The sequence below is a fragment of the Orycteropus afer genome, unplaced genomic scaffold (assembly GCF_000298275.1).
Source record: "Orycteropus afer afer isolate SDZICR_OR568_19922 unplaced genomic scaffold, OryAfe1.0 scaffold00120, whole genome shotgun sequence".
NCBI lineage: Eukaryota > Metazoa > Chordata > Mammalia > Tubulidentata > Orycteropodidae > Orycteropus > Orycteropus afer.
The window spans coordinates 6,583,167-6,596,176 of record NW_006921707.1 but is presented as its reverse complement, the minus strand read 5'-3'; the positions used below and the strand labels follow the sequence as shown (position 1 = coordinate 6,596,176).

The 13,010-nt window shown below is 38.9% G+C and overlaps 1 protein-coding gene across 1 annotated transcript in view; it reads right to left on the bottom strand.

Annotated features, from left to right (window-relative positions):
• Positions 1–6,001, bottom strand: part of SMAD1 (SMAD family member 1) — an 85,869-nt gene extending 79,868 nt beyond the window's left edge. Inside the window, exon 1 of the mRNA XM_007944105.2 lies at positions 5,602–6,001. Coding sequence (XP_007942296.1) covers positions 5,602–6,001 — 400 coding nt within the window. The remainder of the gene's footprint in view (positions 1–5,601) is intronic.
• Positions 6,002–13,010: the final 7,009 nt, after the last annotated feature.

The window sequence follows — 13,010 nt, the reverse complement described above, 5'->3', positions numbered from 1 at the left end:
TGAGTTAAACATTTACCTCAAGTAGATACACTCCTTGGAGAGAACAATCATGGGAGAAAGATGGGCTGCTTATGCACAGGGAGACAGTTCAGGGGGCAGGCGTGTATGGCGGGATGGACACTGGAAAGACATAACTATGGGGAGGAAGTGGGAGGGGAGCTGTTGCATTGTGGTAAACTATGGTCAATGACATGAGACAAAGTATATGTGAACTGGTATAAGGAAAGTGAATTTGCTCTGTAAATCTTCACCCAAATCACAAAAAAAAAAAAAAAGATTTGGTCATCTGACAACTTGACCAAAGTACATGAAATGAAGTCTGGCCATTCTTGATTCTACAGAGCATTCCATTGTACTTCTTCCAACAACATATATGTTCATTCCTCTGGAGGTCCATGATATTTTCACTATTCTTCACCAACAACACAATTCAAATGCATCAATTCTTCTTCTGTTGTCCAGCTTTCATGTCTGTGTTGTTGCTATCAGGTGTTACTGACTTAACTCTGACTACAGTGACCTATGTACAACAGAATATAACACTGCTCAGTTGTGTGCCATCCTCACAATCCTTACTATACTTGAGCCCATAGTTGCAGCCACTGTATGAATCCATCTTGTTGAAGGTCTTCCCCCTTTTTTGCTGACCCTCCACTTTACCAAACATGATATCCTTCTCCAGTAACAGTCCCTTCTGACAACACGACCAAAGTCGCTGAGACGAAGTCTGGTCTTCTCACATCCAAGGAGCATTCTGGCTGCACTTCTTCCAGAACATATTTGTTCATTCTTCTGGCAGTCCATGGTAATTTCAGTAACCTTCACTAACACCACAGTTCAAAAGCATGAACTCTTCTTTGGGCTTCTTTTTTCATTGTCCAGCTTTTGCATGCTTATGAAGCAACTGGAAATACCATGGCTTGGGTTAGGTGCACTTTAGTCTTCAAAGAGACATCTTTGCTCTTCAATACTTTAAAGAGGTCTTTTGGAGCAGATATGCCCAGAGCAATATGACGTCTGACTTCCTGACTGCTGCTTAAATGGGTGTTGACTGTGGATCCAAGTAAAATGAAATCCCTGACAACCTCTCAATCTTTTCTCCATTTATTGCGATGTTCCTTAGTGGTCCAGTTGTGAGGATTTTTGTTTTATGTTGAGGGATAATACATACTGAAGACTGTAGTCTTTGATCTTCATCAGTAAGTGTTTCAAGTCATGTTCACTTCCAGCAAGCAAGGTTGTGTCATCTGCATACCACAGATTGTTAACGAGTCTTCTTCCGATCTTGATGCTGCTTTCCTCTTCATATAGTCCAGCTTCTTGGATCATTTGCTCAGCATACAGATTAAGTAAGTATGGTAAAAAGACACAACCCTGACTCCCTCCCTCCCTGTTTAAAGCACACACTTATCCCCTTGTTCTGTCTGACTGACTGCCTCTTAGTTTATGTGCTCTTGGTCACAAGCACAATTAAGTGTTCTGGAATTGTCTCTCTATGTAATGTTATCCATACCCTGTTATGATCCACACAGTTGAATGCCTTTGCATAGTCAATAAAACACAGGTTTATCTTTCTGGTATTCTTTGCTTTCAGCCAAGATCCGTCTGACATCAGCAATGATATCTCTCCTCCCACGTCCTCTTCTGAATCCCTATCAGCAAAGACATCTTTCATCCCATACTCTCTTCTGAATCCATTCTGAATTTCTGGCAGTTCCCTGTCAATATACTGCTGCAACCGTTTTCTAAAGAGTGAATCTTAAGTTTACTATAGGAACACTAACTTGAACCAGAGTACATCCCATGTCAAAATACCTCTACTTTCTAAATGTCTGACATACAAGTCACTATCTTCTCTCAGCCTCAGTTTCATCAACTGTATAAAAACCCATGTCACTGAGTTGATTCCAACTTATAGTGACCCTGTAGGACAGAGTAGAACTGCTCCCACTGGGTTTCCACGGCTGTAAATCTTTACAGAAGCAGACCACCATATCTTTCAACCATAGAACAGCTGGGGATTCAAACCACCAACCTCAGTTAACAGGATGCTTAACTGCTTAACCCTGTGCCACTAGGGCTCCTTATTAACTGTATGAAACCCACTGCCGTCAAATAGATTCCGACTCACAGTGACCCTCATTAGGTTTCCAAGGCTATAAATCTTTACAGAAGCAGACTGCCTCATCTTCCTCTCGCAGTGCAGCTGGTGGGTTTTGAAATGCATACCGTTTGGTTAGCAGGTAAATGCCTTACCAACTATGCCACCAGAGCTCCTTTATCAACTGTATAGTAAGATTAAACTATATCTGATGTATCTGTTAAGGTGCTCTAGGAGCGTAGTGCCTAAGGCACTGGACTGCTAACCAGAAGGCTGGCGATTCAAATTCATCAGCCACTCCTCAGAAGGAAGGTTGGGCAATCTACTTCCATAGTGCTACTGCCTCAGAAACCCAAGGAGGTGTCACTATGAGTTGAGTCCGACTCAACAGCACATAACAACAACAACAATGTATCTGTTAAAGTCACTATACTATAGGTATCAAAAAATCATGTGCCTAAATAATCTTATTTGTACATATTATATATATACTAATTTTTATTCTCCTAAACTCTTAGCCCCATCTCAATTTCCTGCTATAATAAAGCATGTGTCTGTGTTGCGCTTTTTCTGAAAAACAAAACAAACAAAAACTCTACGTAAGTGGCATAATAAACAGTAAAAATCCACTGTCACTGAGTCAATTATGACTCACAGTGATCTTACAGAACAGTGAAGGTATGTTCCATAGGGTGTCCAAGGCTGTAAAATCTTTACAGAAGCAGACTGCCACATCTTTCTCCTAAGGAGCAGGTAGTGGGTTTGAACTGCCAACCTTTTGGTTAGCAGCCCTATGCTTTAACCACCAGAGATTCTTATAAGCAGTAAAGAACATCTATAGCAAAACATTCTGAGTTGAGTGTTCAGCAAGGCTGTTGGAAAAAATCAACTGCACTCCTAACCAAGAGCAAATGTAACAAAATATCCTTTAAAAGGATTCAATAAAACACAGTAAATTGTCTAGAAATAAATCTAACAGAAGTTGTACAAGGACTTAGTGAGTGTGGTGGTTAAGTTTGTGTGTCAACTTGGCTGGGCCTGGTTGAGTGGCTGGGCAGCTGGGTGTAGTATTCCCTATGATGAGATTGGTAATCAACTCCATGGTGGAGTCTACTGTGAGCAGCTGAGTAGCTGCCTCTGGGATGTGGTTTACTTCCGGTATATAAGAAGCAGTTTTGGAAATGGTCTCTAGCCTATGGCATGCTTGGACCCTGCATGTAGCTATGTCATTGCTCAGCAGCCTGCCATGCTCTGCCGACCTTGGGACTTTCAACGGACTTGAATGAATACCTTGCCATGTGGTTTGGTAACATCGGGACTGTGCCATTTTCTTTGTCCACCTTGGGCTTACTGGCCTCAGCAGCCAGTGGCTGTCTGACTGAAGAGATGCCTCTGGCTTTGGTGGGCCGGGAGCAAGAGGCAGAGCTGAAGCCCAAAGTTGAGGGGCTTTCACCCAGCCCCTAAAGCCTGGCACTTTGAACTCTGACTTCTAGCCTCCCCAACAGTGGGAAAATAAACTGTTTGTTAGGGCCATCCCATTTGTGGTATATTCCTCACAGAGCAGCACTAGATAACCAGAACAGTGTTAAGGAGCTCTGGAAGCCTAGTGCCTAAGGCATTTGACTGCTAACCAGAAGGTTGGTGGTTCAAACCCACCAGCCACTCTTCGGAAGGAAGGTTGGGCAATCTATTTCCATAGTGATACTGCCTCGGAAACCCAAGGAGGGATCACTATGAGTCAGGTCTGACCTGACAGCACATAACCAGAATAGTGAGGAAAGTTAATAAAGACCTAAATAAAGAAAAATATTATGCTCAGTAACTTAACTATGTCAATCCTCATGAATTCAATAAAATTCCAATAGGCTTTTTCACAGAATTTGACGAAGTAACCCTAAAGTGTATAATCTAGAAATCCCAAAAACATAATGTTGAATGAAATAAAATTATTAGTAGAAGCATACTCTAATACCATTACATAAAATTTTTAAATATATGTTAAACAATATTACATATTGTTATGGATATATACATACATAATTATAGTATAAAGACATGCATGGGAAAGATAAACATCAAATTCAGACTACTTGTTATCGAAGGGAACAGCATTAGAGAGGTATAAACAGCAGTTTCAGTTTTATGTGTAATCTTGTATTATTCCTGAATTTTTAAACTTTTTTTGTACGTATTGAATATTCTACACAAAACCCAGAATACCTTTTATTTGAAAACCATGTTATTATATGCTGTACTTCAATAGTTTCTAAACACCAATTCAATACCTGCATTAGCACCACCTGAAGTACTTGCTGAAAATATAAATTACCAGCCTCTGTCTCAGAATCAAGGAACTCTGGTTACAGAAGCAGACACCATATCTGGTGGTACAGCATTATACTCTGCTCTGTACCATGTACCCTTGTACTTCTACTCTGTCCTACAGGGTCACTGTAGATGGATCAACTCTATAGCAGTGGGTTTGGTTTTTTTGGTCCCAGAATCAGAATTTTGCACAGTGAGCCATGTAATTCTAAGTCCTACCTAGTAGGTGGGAGCTCTGGTAGCATAGTGCCTAAGGTTCCTGATTGCTAACCAGAAGGCTGGCAGTTCAAACCCACCAGCCACTCCTCGGAAGGAAGGTTGGACAAACTACTTCCATAGTAATACCACCTCAGAAACCCAAGGAGGGCTCACTGTTGAGTCAGGTCTGACTCAATGGCACATAACAAGAACAATAACACCTAGTAGGTAGGTAATTCACTAGCTATTAATAACCATTAATTCATCGACAAAATGATATATAAATGCTTAAGATGGCTTGATCATTCTCCAACTTATGCAACTGCCTGGAATGTGGATTCTAATTTGAGGGCAAAACCATATTTTAAAATATACCCTTTACTATATCCCCCCCCAAAAAATCCATGTATGTGAAGTATCTTATAAAATAGTAATATCCAGTGATTCCAAAAGAGAAAATAATTCCTTCATAGCCTCTACAAGGACAAGGAATATATCATAGTAAAATTCTACTAAAGATGATAAAGGATGCTACATTTCGAGTGGTAAGTCATTGACAACTTTTACTTGATTATCATGTCATCATGTATATACTTAACTCAAATATGTAAATGGAAAAACCCTGTTCCTTTATTTCCCCAATTTTCTTTCCCTTTCATAAAATTCACAGGCAAATGTTGTCTGGAGAAATGTACAGAACCAATGAGCAACATAAAAATAAATTTAGAAGGAAAACAATCTGTATTAGAAGTTATGATGACAATTTTCATAGTCTTGTTCCTAGGAAATAATATAAACTCAAATGGACTGAGCTATTAACATGTATGAAACACTGAAGGGCTGACTAATATATGTAACTTTCCCCAATATTTTAAAATTACAACTAAAAACATGGAAAGAGATTATTTTAGTATTTAAAAAAACACAGATCTGCTACTGGCACACAAATAGCATTTAATATAAAAGGATTCACTTACCAGGACTTTCTACTCTCTTATAGTGGTAGGGATTGATGCAGACTTCCTTCTGCTTGGAACCAAAAGGAAACTCACAGCATTCGAGTGGTTTAAGTTCATGGTGGCTCTGAAGGTCAGGCCAGCGCCACACACGGCAGTAAATGACATGTGGCAGTCCCTTCCGGTGGGACACTTGCAGCCTGCCATCCAGAGAGCGTGGAATGGTGACACAGTTACTTGGCTGACCCGGGCAGCTCAAGGCCTTTTCCAGTTCCTCCATGGCACCTTTCTTTTTCTTCAGTTTTTTCACCAAAGCATCAACAGCTTTCTCTGCCCATTTTTCTTCTTCATCACCCTGCTTCCACCCAAGAAGTCTCTTCACAGCTGGACTTGTGAAGGAAAATAAACTTGTCACGTTCATAATGACTGCACTCGTTATATACTCCTCGGAGATGTGAAATAAAGGTGCCTCCAAATGCAGAAGGACAGAAGGGGCTTCACTTCATTTACATAGGATACTTTTAGTTAGCTTTAAGGTCCTAAAAAGTAGAAATTACCATCCCGAGTGTTTCAAAAAGCAAACCAAAGTCAGCACCTAGAAAAGAAAAAAAAGAGAAAATGCTTAAAAAAAATAATCTCTATCACACAAGTTCTATTTGTTAACTATTCAGTTCCAGGTACTATTTTAAGTGCTTTTATGTATTTTAGTATTTTAATTCTTTTAACAATCATTTGAACTATGTAACACAAGTATTGCCGATTCACAGGTGAACAAGCTGAGTTTAAAGAGTAAGTTTAAGTGAGTACTGGGATAGAATCAATAGACATCTTAGTGTAAACAAATCCAAGTTCTCAGCAGATATTGTAATGTTTTTATTTAGATTCACTTACAACCTCTAAAAACACATTTTAAAACACACCTCATTCAAGAAAAACTGCAAGCAACACGAAATGATAAAAATACATTAGACTTAACATCTCTGTTTTGGGTTTATTTTTCAAGCATTACCAGCCACTCCTCGGAAGGAAGGTTGGGCAATCCTACTTCCGTAGTGATACTGCCTCGGAAACCCAAGGAGGGGTCGCTATGAGTCGGGGCCGACTCGACAGCACATAACAACAACAACATGCTAAAAGAAAGGGTAGTTCTATTTTTACTATATAAATGTAGCAACACTTTAGGGTATTTATTTAGTAAACAAGCTTGAGCCTTTGGGTTAGGCAAGTAAGTGGAAATATTTACTTCTCAGTTTTTAATCTTTGCTTTTATTATATGAAAAGAATAAGACACAAAAGCACATGTTGTTGTTGTTGTTATGTGCCATTGAGTCGGACTCACTCATAGCAACCCCTCTTTGGGTTTCTGAGGCGGTAATGACTATGGAAGTAGATTGCCCAAACTTCCTTCTGAGGAGTGGCTGGTGGGTTTGAACCACCAACCTTCTGGTTAGCAGTCAAGTGCCTTAGGCACTATGCTATCAGATCTCCTCATAAGCACATAGTATCTACCAAACTCTTTAGTTAAGCTGCCTCATTTAAACCTCCCAGCTACTCTTTACCTGATGAAAACTCTGGTTAAGATCGAGTAGCATGTGTCAGACCAACCCCCTGCCAAGAGTAACTATAAAAGTGGAATAAAATATAAAAAACAAAACAAAGAAAACCCAGCTTTTTAAAGACATCATACAGCAACCAAGGTACCCAGGACTTGAGGGGCAAAGATCCTGAAGCAAAAGGAAAAACAATACACTGAGCATTCTTCACCGTTTTTTCTCTCAAGGCACCTGCCGATACTTAAACTATAAGCAGTAACAAGCCTACTAACCAGAAACCAAAACAAAAACCAATCTCACTGCTGTCTAGTCGGATCCGACTCATAGCGACCCCTCCTTGGGTTTCCAAGGCGATATCACTACGGAAGTAGATTGCCCAACCTTCCTTCCGAGGAGTGGCTGGTGAGTTTGAACCACCAGCCTTCTGGTTAGCAGTCAAATGCCTTAGGCACTATGCCAGAGAGCTCCAGCCAAACAGAGTGTGGCAACTAAAAGGCTAAAAGCTAAGAAGTGTTTTCAGTAGTCTCAGCGTTGAGGACACCAAAAAAATAAAAAAATAAGGTACGGGTCTGCTGAAAAGGAAGGACTACCCAGATCCCTGCTATGACCCCTACAGGGATATGTGTAGTATAAGAGGAAACCTGAAATGGACTTAGTCTTTATTAACACTGAAACCCAGTCTAGAATCCACTCCATCTTTGATTTGATCAAGATGACAGGTACCTAACCTCAAACACCATGCCAGAAGCAGAGGAAGTCCTCTACAGAGGAAGACAGCATCATCCTTAGCCTCTACAATTTTATATTCACAATGTATAGCAATCAAGGGAAAGTTACCAGACGTGCTATGAGACAGGACCAAATGACCAAAACAAAAGAGAAGTGAAACAGACTTAAGAGGTGATCCACATAGTGAAGTTACCAAATGCAGACTTTAAAATATCAGTAACTATTAATTTATATGTTCAAGGAAACAGAAGGCAGAAAATTTCACCAGAGAACTGGAATCCATAAAAGAATAAGATGAAATTCTAAAACTGAAAAATGTAAAACTTGAGTGAAGACTTAAATAGATGAATTTAACAGCATACTACTTACAGCAGAAGAAAGATTAATGAACTGAAAGATCAGGAAAAAAAGTATCGATTTTGAAGCACAGAGAGAAAAAAAAGATTGAATGTTAAGAAAAAAATACTAAAGAGTCATAAAATATGGGAAAAACCACAAGCATCATATAATTTAAGTCCCAGAGGAAGAGGAAAGAAAGATTGTGGCACAAATCATATTTAGATACTGGGGCCAAGGATTTTCCAAAACTAACACAGACATTTAGTCACAGATTCATGAACCCTACAAATCCCAAGAAACGTTAGATACAAAGAAATATTTTTAAAAATTTGATGTGTCATGTTGTTGTCTGCTGTCGAGTTGGACCCGACTCATAGCGACCCCTCCTCGGATGTCCGAGGCGGTATCATTACGGAAGTAGATTGCCCAACCTTCCTTCCGAGAAGTTGTATCACAGTAAAACTGATGAAAACGATATTTAAGACAAATCTTAAAAGCAGTCAGAAAAGATGACAATTTATTACTTCCAATAAGCAATAATAAAGCTGACAGCTGATTTTCTAGTAGACAACAGGTACAAGATAATTAAATGACATCTTTAATACAACAAATGGAAATAGCTGGCAACTTAGAATTCTATACTTAGAGGGAAAAAGATCATTCAAATATATTTTGGAAATAAAGATTCTGTTCAACAAACAAAACTGAGAGAACTGGTTCCCAGAAGATTGGCAATAAAAGAAATACTAATAAAATTCTTTGGACATAAAGAAAAAGATCCCAAGAAGCAGCACAGAACTGCAGAATGAAGAGCACTGTAAGGGTAAATACGTGGGTAAGGTTGAATAAATACTGACTTTACAAAACAATAATAGAAATGCCTTACAGTGTTTAAAATATATGTAGAACTGAAATGCATTACAACAGCAGAAAAAGCAGAAAGGGGTAAATGAAGTTAGTGTTCTAAGGTCCATGCATTACCCAGGTTGTGGTAAAAGCATTAATTTATTATTGACTATAATAAGTTACCATATTTAATTCAAATAATGCATGCACATACATTCCTGCCAAGTAACTGCACAACCTACTCCCACCCCATGTTTTTGTAAGCACAGTATGCCAACTTCCATGTTATATGTGTGGGCATGTTATTTGCAAAAAGTACAGTACTAATGTGTGTCATGCGTAACCACTGACAAGGATAATTTTTTAAAACATATAACAACAGAAGTGTTAAAATGAAATTAATTTTTAAATGTGAATAATCCGAAGAGTATAAAGGAGAAAAAGGGAGTAAGTAACAGATGGGACAAACAGAATATAAACGGTAAGGTTTAAATCTAATTCTAAAAGTATCAGTAGTTAATTAAATATAAACAGACTGAATATGCCAATTAAAAAATAAGGGTAGGGAACACTACCTAACTATATGGTATTTATCATATAGAGACACACATTAAATAGAAGGACACAGAAAAGTTGAAAGGAAAAAAATGGAAAATGACGTACCCTGCAAATGCTAACAGATACTAAGGCAAGAAGCATCACCAGAGATTAAAAAAAATAATGGAGGGGCATTTCATAATGTTAAAAAGAGTTGATCCAACATCAATTTCAAATTTTAATGTAACTAATTACAATCTCAAAACAAAACTCAAAGCAAAGGCTGACCAAATTAAAATGTACTATTGTAAAAAGTCAAGGGAAGGTTTATATGTGGAAGGAAACTTTTCTTTGTTGGTAGGAGGGGAGAGAAGGGAACACGTCTAGATAGGTAGAGACAAGTACTGATTTGGGTGAAGGGAAGGGCAATGTACCAAAAGTGAGCGGTCAACATGGTGGCACTGAGGAAGAGGAAGACACAGAGAGTTACATGGGAGGTACAGACAACAAAGATGAACCCTTTTGCATCTACAGTACTGCATTGTCAGTGATGGCAAGCATCAATCTACAGGTGGATAGATGGGTGGACATTCTGAACAATCAAGTATGTCTAGGCAGGGGGTAGTGTGCCCATGACCATGTATAGAGTTAGCAGACAATGTTTCTACATGCACATTTGTATGTGTTGTAAGGACATCCAGGTGTATATTAGAGCTGGCAAGGGGCAAGGTTGTAGTGATTTCTTGGCCACAGCCAGCTATCCAGAGGGAGCCAGCAGTTGGACCTGTGGGCTCAGGACCATGGTCACAGGAGAAATCAAGCTGTATTGGCATAACATACTACACAAAAACATTGTTCCACCTCCTACTTTGGTGAGTAGCGACTGGGATCTTAAAAGCTTGCAAGTGGCCATCTAGATGCAACCATAGGTCCTTCCTCATCCAGAGCAAAGAAGAATGAGAAAAATCAAAGACGCATGGAAGGAAACTTCCGGTAAGATGGAGGAATAGGCAGACAAGCGACACAGACCCTCTTCAACAAAGAAAAGAAAAAACAATTGACAAAGATACAGAAGATAATCCTGGAGCCCTGAGCTTTGAAAGGAACTATACAGAAGTGGATTAGGCACCAACTAGTGAAAAAAGCTGAACAAAAACAGTTAAGTACAGAGATGGTCAGAGCCGTGGACTGTCAGCTACTCTGACGGGACCAACAGCCTGAATATTTCCAAGTGGTGTTGGGACCTGAGAATTGACCTAAGATCAGCCCTGGTCACCAAGGGCTGCAGGGACGATTGGACTGGTGGCCTATGACTAGGAAGGGAAACAGCAAGGAGGTAGACAACCTGAGCTGTTGACTTTCCACTGTCTGGAGGGCACAGCCGTTTTGAATGTCTATAAGTGGCAGCCATTTTGGATATTTAAAGTGACCAAGGGTGCAGCCATCTTAAATGTTTATAAGTAGTAGCCATTTTGGATATTTAAAGTGACCAAGGGCACAGCCATTTTAGATATTTAAAGTGACCGAGGGCAAAGTGGTAGCCATATTGGATATTTAAAGTGACCAAGGGCACAGCTATTTTGAATGTTTACAAGAGGCATCATTTTGGAGATTTAAAGTGACTGAGGGTGTAGCCATTTTGAATCTTTACAAGTGGCAACCATTTTGGATTTTAAAGTGATAGCATTCTCATTTGGATTTCAGGGACCTAAGAATAGGCTCTGTTTGCCAAGGTCAGCAGGGACATACAAGAGGCTGACAACAAGAAAGGAGACAGTGGTGAATGTATAAGTGCTGTCAACTAGTGAATAGAGGCACAGCACAGTACCCTGCTTGAGTATATAACATACAAACAAAACAAAACAAAAATCGTGGGCAAGTCACTCCAACATACAATCACCAATTAAATATAAACACAAAAACATCACAATGCCTCAGAGACAACAGAGCATCACAGTCCACACAAAGAAGCAAGATATAGCAGGAGAAACAAGGAAACAGGATACAGACCCAAAACACGTCCCTGAGGAAGATGCAGCATTGCAGAATTATATTTAGGTATCTTCAATGAACTGAGAGACAGATCAAGGAAAACACAGAGAAAACCCTAGAACAAATTCAAAAGACAATAAATACAAGAACAAAATGACAAAATAAATGAAAAATTAGAAATGATACAAAATCTACACACAGAAATCCAGAAGATCAATACTAAATTTCAGAAATAGATAAGACATTGAATGGGCAAAGGAAAAGAATCGAATCAATGGAAGCAGAATCAGTGAGATTGAAGGCAAATAAATACCTGCACACTTCTTTGGAAAAGGATAAATAAAAAAAAAGTTCAAAACAAAATGAAGAAAGCCTAAGTTTCATGTGGGGGTTTAACCTACATGTAATCGGAATTCCAGAACAAGAAGAGACAAATAAAACCACAAAGAAAATTGTCGAAGATTTGTTGGAAGAGAATTTTCCTGGTATGATGAAGGATGAGAATACATCCATTTAGGAAGTCCAACGAAGCCCAAACAGGATAGACCCTAAAAGAAAATCACACAGACATATCATCACCAAACTCACCAAAACCAAAGACAAAGAAAGAATCATGAGAGCAGCACGGGAAAAACGAAAAGTTACCTACAAGGGGCAACCAATAAGACTAAGCTCGGATTTCTCACCAGAAACCAGGCAGGCGAGAAAACAATGGGATGGTATATATAAAACCCTGAAAGAGAAAAATTTCCAACCAAGAATTATGTATCCAGCAAAACTGTCCCTCAAATATGATGGTGAAATTAGGACATTGCCTGCTAAGCAGAAATTAAGGGAATTTGTTCAAACCAGACCAAACTTACAAGAGATTCTAAAGGGAGCCCTTTAGACAGAGAAGCAACAACAGCCAACAACAACTGACCATTAACATGCATGATGATATAAGCCAGAAACCAATCCAGAAGTATCCAAAGTAAATAAGCCTACAAGACTACAAACAGGCAACCAGGGACATCAACTGACAAATGAGGACAACTACAAACCAAAAAGAGGGAAAAAAAGCTGTGTCATTACAGAACTTCTAGATGGTAGGGAAGTCAAAACAACTACAAGATAGAATGGACTGTTCTAAACTTGGGAAGAAAACTATAAATCACAGGGTAACTTCAAAGAAAAATGATAAACCCTCACATCAAAATAAAAAAGAGGACCAGCACAAATATTTAGCAAATACTAAAACAATAGCAATGAATGAAGTGGTAACAGGATTCATAAACAAAACTAGTTCAGCATAGAAAGTTATATGGAACAAAGAAACAGACACCACGAAAAAGCACATAACAAAAATGACAGCAACAAATTCGTATTTGTCAATAATTACATATCTGGCAAGGAACTTATCTCTAAGATTTATAGAAAACTCCAACACCTCAA